At 39.0% G+C, this 11258-nt stretch overlaps 1 protein-coding gene across 1 annotated transcript; it reads left to right on the forward strand.

Moving 5' to 3' along the window:
* The first annotated feature begins 513 nt into the window (after positions 1 to 513).
* Positions 514 to 7647, forward strand: Ccr2 (C-C motif chemokine receptor 2). Its single transcript, XM_021172903.2, has 3 exons — positions 514 to 707; positions 2463 to 2559; positions 4171 to 7647. The coding sequence occupies exon 3, from the start codon at positions 4182 to 4184 to the stop codon at positions 5301 to 5303; it is 1122 nt and encodes a 373-aa protein (XP_021028562.1). The 5' UTR covers positions 514 to 707; positions 2463 to 2559; positions 4171 to 4181; the 3' UTR covers positions 5304 to 7647.
* Positions 7648 to 11258: the final 3611 nt, after the last annotated feature.

The following is an 11258-nucleotide window of genomic DNA, read 5'->3' on the forward strand; positions in this document are numbered from 1 at the left end:
ACTCACACAAAAGCATCATTTCTGTTTTCCTTATGCAGATAAAGATTTTAAGGTGTAAATTCTCAGAATTTTGACCATTTGTATAGTGTAAGTGAGATGAAGGTGGTAAGAACATCTTGTGGTTTCCTAAGATCCACTCTCAGGTCCCAGTGTAAATCTTTCCTTCATTAGAAAGCTTTATTTAAGCGAGATTCGTAACCAGATTCCAATTCACAACACTTTGAAAGCAACACACAAGACTCAGTGAAACCTCTCTGCATTTTATTCATTATGACCTAAGGCCTCATTAGCATTTATTCTCTGGGAGTGATAGGTTCTATTGCACTTGGGTTATGCCAATTAACACAGAGAAGAGAACAGAGAGTGGAAAAGCTATGAAAGACTTATAAGACGAAGCCATGAGCTGAAATATACTGAAGCAGGGGGATAGGGCGTGGCTAACTCACACTCAGAATTGCATAAGCAAGATTTCAAAATTAATCCTGTAAAGACCTCAGCCCAACATATAACACTCCTGGCTGGAAAAGAAGAACTGTAGATCTTTGGGTTTTTTTTTTCTTCAAATCTTTACCATCACTTGCTCTTTTATCTCCGCCTTCTCTTTCTGCAGGAAACTTTATTTCCTACTTCTGCATACCAGTTTGCACCTCCAGATCTGTTACTGAGAAGCCTGAGATACCAGTGCCATCATAAAGGAGCCATACCTGGTGAGTTGTGATTTTTCCATGACTTTATGCATCTCCAAGCTTGAGATGCAGGGCACTAGGGAGACAGCCTGAGGTATTATACAGCCTGTGCACCTGAGGCAAAAATCAAGATTTGGGGAGAGAAGAGAATGTAATGTGCACCAAGAAACATTAGAAAGACCCTGGTGGCAGTGCGGAAATGAGGGTGTTGCTGGGTGGGACCATTCTTTTGGGATCAGGTGATAAAAGGGGACAATGAAGGAAGGAAAGTCACTGTGCCTCATCATCTTCTAGACACTCACAGGATTACTCTATCTCTCTTAGCATGCAGAGGGTTTACATTTCAAGGACCTTATACTGTGAAATCTTTTACCTCTAGTTCATCTATGCCTTCTAAATTGGCTCTTGTCTTTCCTCATGAGAACCACACAGACTGAAAAGATCTCTCTCTCTCTCTCTCTCTCTCTCTCTCTCTCTCTCTCTCTCTCTCTCTCTCTCTCTCTCTCTCTCTCTCTCTCTCTCTCCCATTATCTCTTTTGCTTTCTTTTGGGAGGCAGCTTCCCTACAGTCCTGGGTGATAGCTATGTCTTAATGCCCAAAGTGATGCTCAGGCCAGTACTTTCCAGACTGCTTGGTAGTAGGAACTAAGTGCTGACTATGTGCCATAGGGTTATATGAATTAGCATTTACCTAGAATTTTCCATAACAGCTGGAACTTTAGAACAGACCAGAACTTAGCACTGTATAATCTTTAGGTACATGCACTTTCTTCCTTATTCTCATCAAAGATCTCATTTAGTTTTTGCAGTCTAGTGATAAGACTCAGTGATGTGACATGCAAGCTTCATTTGGCTATCACTTAAGGGATGGAAGAAGTACTGTGATATATAGGTCGATGAAAACAAATTTATAGTTGATGTCAGGAAAAAGCAGTCTTAACAATCAAATCTAATGATGTTACATTTTATATCTAATAATTATTATAGACTTTTGTGCACTCTTTCAGTCAACCTTTACTGTTTACTCTTTTAGCCAGGTGAAATTGTAAGAGTCAGAGATTAACAACATTGCCACTCCTTAACCTCAGCGGGGTGCATGGTATGTAGAAGATACCATGATAAGTGGTTACTTAGATTTCACAAGAGCAGAGTGGTTTGTCAGAGGGTGCAGATTGGGCTTCACAAGAGAAGGGGAGTTTTAAGTAGGAGGTAGAATAAATAGGAACCATTTTAGGTCAAGAGACAAGAACAGAGTAAATCACTAAGGCATAAAGGAAGTGGTGAGTTTGGAGGAAATGGAGAGAAGACAGTTGTGGGTGTGCACAGGACTGGGAATGTGAGAGCAGATCAACCACTGTGAAGTCCCACCACATCCAAGTCATGTGGCTATTGGGGGTTTCAGGATGAGGAGTACATATGAAATGTTAACTGTTGAGGCAGACAGAATGAGAGGGATGAGCTACGAGTGAAGGAGAGATCAATATGAAGTGAATAGCAGATGAGACAAGAAACTAGCAGTCCATAGAAGGCAGCGAGGATGAATTTGAAAAGAATGTAGGGATAGAATTCCTATGGCACAATTCTAACATAGAACATTCATCTGTAGCACATGATGAGCCTTCACCTCAGATGGACCTCACAGCAACTTAGGGAGTTTCTATACAGGAAAGCAGATGCTTGACTTTAAGTTACCCAGCTTTCATGTTAGAGGCAGGAGTTTTTTATTTTTGAAATCTCATTGATTATTTTATTTATTTTATATGTGTGTGTGCATTAGTAAATGCCATGCAAGTTCAGCTGTCTGCAAAGACCAGAAGAGGGCATTGGATTCACCACAGGTGCTAAGAATTGAACTTGAATCATCTGCAAAGACAGTAGGTACTCTTAACTGCTGAATCATCTGTCTAGTAGTCATCTAATTTGGAGGCAGGTTTTGAAATTAATCTTGTTGGTTCTGACAAACAACCTTTAATTTTCTGAAGAGGAATTATTTGGAATAATACTAGAGTTTTCTTCTTATAAAAATGTACTAGATAATAACTAAGATGAAGTTCTCATAATTTGGTCAGCAAGATGGTTCCTGTGTTAAAGTACTTGCTGTGAAAACCTAGTCACCTGAGTTCAAATCCCTGTAGCTTATATAGGAGGGAAAAGGCAAATTATCTTCTGACCTCCAAACACTTACAGCAGTGTGTGTGTGTGTGTGTACCCCTCATGTGTAAGTCATAGCAGATGCTAGATAAATATTGATCATGTAGACAAATTCATGAAGAGATACCATGAAATGTGAAAAATTAAACTCTGGTGTTTCAGAGAAGGTGGGACTTGAACATAAGCATATAGGGGAGTAAAAATCCTGAGATCAGCTGATATAATTCAGATAAAAATCTGAATTAGAAGAATTTTGAAGCAAGAATAAAAAGAAAAAAAGGCAAAAGTTGGCAAAAGCCAAATACAGTGCCTTGGGGTTTTATGAAGTTTGCAGGGATATGTCACAGAAATATTAATAATCAGCCACATAGGTGTCTTTCTAGAAGCTAAAAGCAATATTTTTAAGATTTATTTGTTTGTTTATTTTGTGTAAGTATCTGTGTCTTAAGTCACGTATAGTTTATGTGACTTAAGTGTGTGCAGGTGCCAATGGAGTTCAAAAGTGATAGATCCACTAAAACTGGAATTACAGGTGGTGATGAGCTCCCTGCAGTGGGTATAGGAAATTAACTTGGGTTCTATGCAAGAGAAGTAAGTGCCTTTGACCCCTGAGCCATCTCTAATCCCTTCAAAAGAGTTTTAAATGGGGAAATTCATGCTCAATGAAAAGAATTTGGAATGAAGTTAAGGTATTTGAACATTAAATTAGCATTGCAACCTTATCAAAAGAAGTGTGAGAGCAAGGTGGAGATGAAATTTGAGAGGGTTATTAGAATGCTTTTGGGTACAATGAATAGATGATGCAATTTATAATGGTTTATTTTCTTTCTGAAATAAGAAGTCAGAAAGTGAGCCCTCTGTATGGCTTGCGTACAATGTCTAGGTCTTTTGTTTATAGTCCCAAGCATAAAGCCTATGCTATACAAGTTGAAATAGGAGAAGGGGCCTATTCTCTTCTGTATCTCTTTTGTTGTGGAAGAAACTCCCTAGAAACATTATAGCAGACTCTAATTACATCTTATTGGTCATAAACCTGGTCATAAACCTGGTCACCACATGCAGAGAAGTAGTAAATGAGGACATGCACCCTTTGTAGCCTTACATTGAGAAACATGCTCACCAGGGAATGCCAAGGATGTTAAGGAAATGGTTGCAGAGTTGAAAAGATGTGACTGCTGTTAGGAATAAAAGAAAAGTAATGTACACAAGGTATCAAGGAGATGACTATAAAGGAGAAACCAAAGATGGGGATGCTGCTTACATGGGGCAAGGCTATTTGGATTAAGGAATTTGGCATTTGTGTTACAAATAATCATTTTGTTCTCTGACCACAGAATCAAAGGAAATGGAAGACAGTAATATGTTACCTCAGTTCATCCACGGCATACTATCAACATCTCATTCTCTATTTACACGAAGTATCCAAGAGCTTGATGAAGGGGCCACCACACCGTATGACTACGATGATGGTGAGCCTTGTCATAAAACCAGTGTGAAACAAATTGGAGCTTGGATCCTGCCTCCACTCTACTCCCTGGTATTCATCTTTGGTTTTGTGGGCAACATGTTGGTCATTATAATTCTGATAGGTTGTAAAAAGCTTAAGAGCATGACTGATATCTACCTGCTCAACCTGGCCATCTCTGACCTGCTCTTCCTGTTCACACTACCATTCTGGGCTCACTATGCTGCAAATGAGTGGGTCTTTGGGAATATAATGTGTAAAGTATTCACAGGGCTCTATCACATTGGTTATTTTGGTGGAATCTTTTTCATTATCCTCCTGACAATTGATAGGTACTTGGCTATTGTTCATGCTGTGTTTGCTTTAAAAGCCAGGACAGTTACCTTTGGGGTGATAACAAGTGTAGTCACTTGGGTGGTGGCTGTGTTTGCCTCTCTACCAGGAATCATATTTACTAAATCCAAACAAGATGATCACCATTACACCTGTGGCCCTTATTTTACACAACTATGGAAGAATTTCCAAACAATAATGAGAAATATCTTGAGCCTGATCCTGCCTCTACTTGTCATGGTCATCTGCTACTCAGGAATTCTCCACACCCTGTTTCGCTGTAGGAATGAGAAGAAGAGGCATAGGGCTGTGAGGCTCATCTTTGCCATCATGATTGTCTACTTTCTCTTCTGGACTCCATACAATATTGTTCTCTTCTTGACCACCTTCCAGGAATCCTTGGGAATGAGTAACTGTGTGATTGACAAGCACTTAGACCAGGCCATGCAGGTGACAGAGACTCTTGGAATGACACACTGCTGCATTAATCCTGTCATTTATGCCTTTGTTGGAGAGAAGTTCCGAAGGTATCTCTCCATATTTTTCAGAAAGCACATTGCTAAACGTCTCTGCAAACAGTGCCCAGTTTTCTATAGGGAGACAGCAGATCGAGTGAGCTCTACATTCACTCCTTCCACTGGGGAGCAAGAGGTCTCAGTTGGGTTGTAAAGTAAGTGACAGTTTGCCTTTTTTTTAAGCAGGGAAGGAGGGAGCAGTTTGTACATAGCAACAAGCCTAAAAGACAGTGGTTCTTACTTTGGGTCATGATCCCTATGTGGGGGTCAAATGACCCTTTCACAGAGGTCACTAAAACCATTAGAAAACATAGGTATTTACATTATAATTCATAACAGTAGCAAAATTACAGCTATGAAGTAGCAGCAAAAATAATTTTATTGTTGTAGATCACCACAACATGAGGAACTGTATTAAAGGGTCACAGGATTAGGAAGGTTTCGAACCACTGCTCATGGATATATTGAACAACAGAGACCTTTAAATCAGGTGCCCAGAACGTTATGATTATGCCGTGACTGAACCATATCTCTTCTTGTATATATAATACATGTTTGAGAAATATTTTAGAATAATAATCGGTAAATTCTTCAGCTTTCCAGTGAACTCTGTCCCTATGAGGAGCCTCTTTGCCTTGTGGCAATATTATTTTACCAACCTTCACCATGTTTTTCCTTATTTATAACATGAAAGACATGGAATTTAAGAAAGGAGGGCATGAGGTTGTTAGGACTGAGTGAGAAGGAGGAGATATGCACTGTTTCTCCTGAGTGAAAATGGAAATGAAAGTGAGCAAGGGTCTCACATTTCTTTCTCATTTGGGAAGAAATGTCCTGCTCTTTGGTTCCTTCTCCCATCTGTGTTTAATTTTGGAGGCTTTATCAGGTTGTGGAAAATCTAGAAACTGTAATAGGTTGTTGGAAACCTCATTTGAGTACCATAGTCCTTTTATACATAATTGCACAACATATTTTTGCTTTGTTATTTTTTTTTATCTATGACAACATGGACAATTTTTTCAATATCAAACTCCACTGTTGATATGTTTCTCAAGCCACAGCTCCTTACATGATATTTATAAAATTATTGTTTATAAAATATGCATTACTAGTGATTAGCCTAAAAATAATAAGGGCTCTTGTTTGATATTTCCTTCTGCTTTCCAGGGAGAGCAGAAGGCTAAAAGTAGTGAACGACCAAGAATAAGGAGAAAAGCCAACTCCTTCATCAGGCATAGAGAGCTGCAGCAAAAAGGCAGAGATCTGTGGGACAGAGGAAATGGTGTGCTTAGAACTACATAGAATCAGAAGCAAAATGGATGCCTCTGTACTGAGGAAAGGTTTCTGTCAGGATATAAACTGGTTTTTATATTATTGCTGCTATTTTCTGCCTTTTCAGTACCTTTGCAACTGCCTCTTTCCTCATAGCCTTTATCTCTCAACCTCTACCTGGGAAAGGTGTATATGGAATAGCCAAACATGAAAACCTGGATAGTTCTATGAGAGAGAAAAAAAGCACCATTATGTTGTGTTTTTGTGGGTAAAACAAAACTGGATGAAGCAGAGACAGAAGTCTTGCTTTGAAACTGATACTTGGGAACATATCTTAATTACAAACAAAATAAACCTGGATAAAAATGATTATAAATGGAGTGGGAAGAAGTGTGTCACAGACTATCTTCCAAAGCCTTATTTTTGGATATAAACATAATTCAAATATTTAAAAATTGAAAATAGAAAAAAAATAAAATCAAGACTGGAAACTAACTTCTAAATGTGATGAAATACCTTTGTAAGAGTACTTATCTTGTCAAGGCTGAAAATAGTTCATTAGTTATAGAAGAAATTCTGACTTTGAGCTTATGAACTAACATAGACAGCTCAGGATTAACAGGGACTTGTGGTTTTTGGTCTGTGGGCTTATCCAAGCATGGTGATTTAGACTCTAAGGTCCATCTGGATCCTAGCTTATGCTACATAGATGTCATGTGTGCATGCAAGTGGTGTACTTGCTCTTTCACGCTTGGTTTCACCAAACTCCTTTGGATCTTTTGTCCTAAATGTGATCTTGGTGAAAGAATGTCCTTTGAGTGAGTGGGAACTCCTAAGTCAAATCAACTTCTTATCAAGGATTTAAAAGTAAATATGCAAAGGAGAGAAGTTAGAGAAACTCCTCTCATAAGAAAAATGTCTTCCCTGAATTGAGCCAAAAATGTTCTTCCCTGTCCAGTAATGAGTTTCTTATCTAACAGAAGCAAGAAACAAAGGAACAGACAACTTGAGAGCTGAAAGTCATTGTGGTCTGGCTTTGCTACCACATGATGAGAAGAAATTTCTGAAAGAAGTAGGGGATGAGAGTATCACCTTCAGATAGCCTAACAGTTTCATTTTAATGATAATGAGATGCAAATACCTGTAAAACTATGATTTAGAAAATAAACCAATGCTCTATCTATATTGCTAGAAATATTAAAAAGAAACAAGCATATGCTTTGTTATACTAGTGTGGTTGACTGTTTTGTTCGTAACTACACAACTCTTTCCCTGTACTGCTTTACAATTGTATATACCTGGTGCTTGATGGAGAAGTATGACTTACAGCTTGCCTTCCAGGATATACACCCTTCTATAGCTCGTCTGCTAGAAGACAAACACAAGTGACATCAATTTCTTCCAATTATAGTCCCAGCAAGACTGAGCTGAGACTCTTTTCAGTAAAATGTAGCCCTCCATCTTGGTGAGTAAACAGATATGAGGACTGAAGCTAGGATCCCAGCCATGGAGAAGAGGAGTAAGAAATCCATGTCCACTATGATAAGCCACTGGGTCAGGGGGTTATTTGTTAAATAAAATGCTGATCAATACACATGGGACAGGATGCTTTTTAAAATAATGTTTTCCTACTGTGGCATGCAGTATGACAAGCAGACTATGGGTCTATAGATTAAGTGGGTGATATGAAAACAGGTATCACTGCCATGATCTTCATGTTGCTCAGACCTTACAGCCCTGGTCCCTGTAGATAGGCAGTGGGTACCAAGGGCTCAGATATAATCACATAAACACAGGGAAAGAAGAGTAGGTAGAACTTTTTTTTGAGAACCCAGAGGTTGGGGGACTAACTCAATGATGGCCATATATCACAATATGAACATCTATAGTAGGATTTTCTTGCCACAGAACAAACTGCCTTGTAGGAGTTGCCTTCTGTGTATTTCCAGAGGTAAGCTCTAAAGTCATCTGGAGAGAAGCTTTGAGTGGACAGCTGGAAGAAAGTGGAAATAAGTGGAAAAAATGGCCTTTCGTCTGTGCTGTCAAAGGAGAGGCTGAGTGTGTGCAGAGGGCCCTGCAGCTGCTTGCAAGAACTCCATTAAAACCTGCCCTTTTCTGCTTTTACTCATTACTTAGACTTCTCTAACAAACAAAATGATTTCAAATGAGATTATGCAGCCAGAATGATTACCTCAGTATCTCTAGGGAACTATATCATGTGAAATAAGGAGTCTTGGCTTTGAGTGATTCTACAAGGTAGCGGGCATAGGTTTAGGGAGTGACCAAAAGAGGTTATAATTTGTTAGAAGATATGGACACTTTAGCATATTGTCTTTGTCCTTGCTCTATTGCTGTGAAGAGATACTATGACCATGGCAACTCTTATAAAGGAAAGTACTTAATTGGACCTAGCTTACAGTTTCAGAGACTTAGTCTATTGTCATAGTGGCAGGAAGCATAACAGCGTGCATACATAATACTGAAGAAGTAGCTGAAAGATCTATATCCAAAGGCAGTAGGAAGAGAAAGACCTGGGCCTGGCTTGAGTCCTTGAAACCTCAAAGATCATTCTTAGTGACACATTTCCCTTAACAAAGTCACATCTCATAATCCTTTCAAATAGTGGTACTCCCTGGAAAGTGCACATTCGAATCTATGAGCATACGAGGTGTCATTTTCATTCAAATTACGACAATCTGCTACCTGGTTCCCATAAGCTTGTTACTGTACCATAATGCAAAAATGCATTCAGTTCAACTTCAAAAGTCTCCATAGTTTATCACAGTCTTAATACTGCTTAAAAGTCCAAAGTTCAAAATCTTCTGAGACTCAAGGAAATCTCTTAACTGTAACTCCTGTAAAATTGGAATAAAAAAGCGGACCACATATTGCCAACATACAGTGGTGCAGAATATACACTACCATTACAAAAGGGAGGAACAAGAGCATAGTGAAGAAATGATGGACAAAAGTAAGGCCAAAAATCAGCAGGGCAAACCCCAAACTTTGCATCTTTATGTCTGATGTCAACATGTTCTTCAGATCTCCAACTTCTTTCAGCCTTGTTGACTTCAACATACTTCTCTCTCTTAGTCTTGTTTCCACAACCTGTTAGCAGCTCTCCTTGGCAGAAATACCATGACTCTGTCATTTAAAACATCTTGGGGTCTTCAACAGAATCCAGGCTTCACTTTCACAGCTTCATGTACTGGCCTCTCTGGGCTGCCATGCAGAGATACCCCCTGACATTAGTGGCTTTTCTTAGTCAGAGAAGTAGATTCCATAACGCTTTTCTTGTATCCTTGCCTGTAAAACCAGAACCACATGGCTAAAGCTGCAAAATTCTACTTAGTAAGGCTGGAAACCATACCCCTCTTGTTCAATCACATTTTTTTTACCAGCTTTTTGTTGTTGATTTCTTTACTGCTTAAGCTTTTCTTTCATTCCTTTCACAAGCTGGAAACTTAGCTGGGTGGGGTCATGTCCTGAAGTCACCAATTCCTTTATTCCATATAGCACCAGGTGTTTGTTTAAGCTTTTTATCCCTTTGAGTACTGGGCTTAACTCCATTATACTTTCTGATGCTCTTTTTCTCCTCAAAGTATACATTGTTTTTCAATTTTTTCCTTGTTTGGCTTGCTCCTTTTCATTATAAAGCTGCATAAGAGTGACCAGTAAAATCCACCCTACAGAGTCAATATTATGCTGTCTTGAAATCTCCTCTGCTAACACTATTAATCTAAAACTCTTCAATTTAGCCTTAGGGATATTTTGGGAAAAGGACATAAAGCAGCCATATTATTTGACAAAATATCACAAGAAAAACCTCTAGACACTTATTAATATTCTCTGAAACCTTTTGAGTCAGGTTGTCATAATCTATACTGCTCTTACCACCACCATCTTCCACCCTCCTAGTAATATGGCCCATTAAACCCCACTTAAAGCATTCAACTACTTTCCCAAAGTCCCTAAATCCACATTCTGCCAATAAGCAGCATGGTTAGGCTTTTCATAGAATACTTTGCTCCTTGGTACCAACTTTTGTCTTAATCACTGTTCTATTACTATGAAGAGACACCACAACCATGACAATACTTTCAAAGGAAAGCATTTAATTGGGATTTGCTTATAGTTTCAGAGGTTTAGTCCATTATGATCATGGTGGGGAGCATGGTGGCATGCAGGCATAGCACTAAAGAAGTAGCTAAAAGTTCTATATCTAGATCTACAGGCAGCAGGAAGAGCAAGACACTGGGCCTTGCTTGGCCCCTTGAAAACTTAAAGCCTACCCATAATGACACATTTCCTCTAAAAAGGCCACACCTACTCCAACAAGGCGATAACTCCTAATCCTTTCATATAGTGCCACTCCCTGGTGACCAAGCATTCAAATCTATGAGCCTATGAGGAGCCATTCTTATTCAAACCACCATATATATTATATGTAACATTGAGAAGGTTCTGGTATGATGAAGTATGTAGTGTGTTTGTGAGTGTGAGTGTGTGTGTTTGTGTGTGTGTGTGCCTGTATATGTAAATCAAGACCTGTATCCCTGCTGGCCCCAGCATAAAGTTTGTTCCACATCAGCTGGGTACTTTTTGGTTCATTGACAGTGACTATTAAATCTTTTAATGTAACCTATTTGAAATATGAAATAATTTTCTTTCCCTTGAATAAAGTTCAATTTGTCCTTAGAGTCAATTGGGTTATGAAAGGTTGTGCCTAAAGCAAGTATGGGTTCTGCCTTTTCTATCTCAACTCCACCCTTATCCTTAGCCTTGGTTTGCGGTCTGCCTCTAGATAACCTCCTGTACTTCTCCTTTCCAGGCATTG

Source organism: Mus caroli, chromosome 9, assembly GCF_900094665.2.
Source record: "Mus caroli chromosome 9, CAROLI_EIJ_v1.1, whole genome shotgun sequence".
NCBI classification, from domain to species: domain Eukaryota; kingdom Metazoa; phylum Chordata; class Mammalia; order Rodentia; family Muridae; genus Mus; species Mus caroli.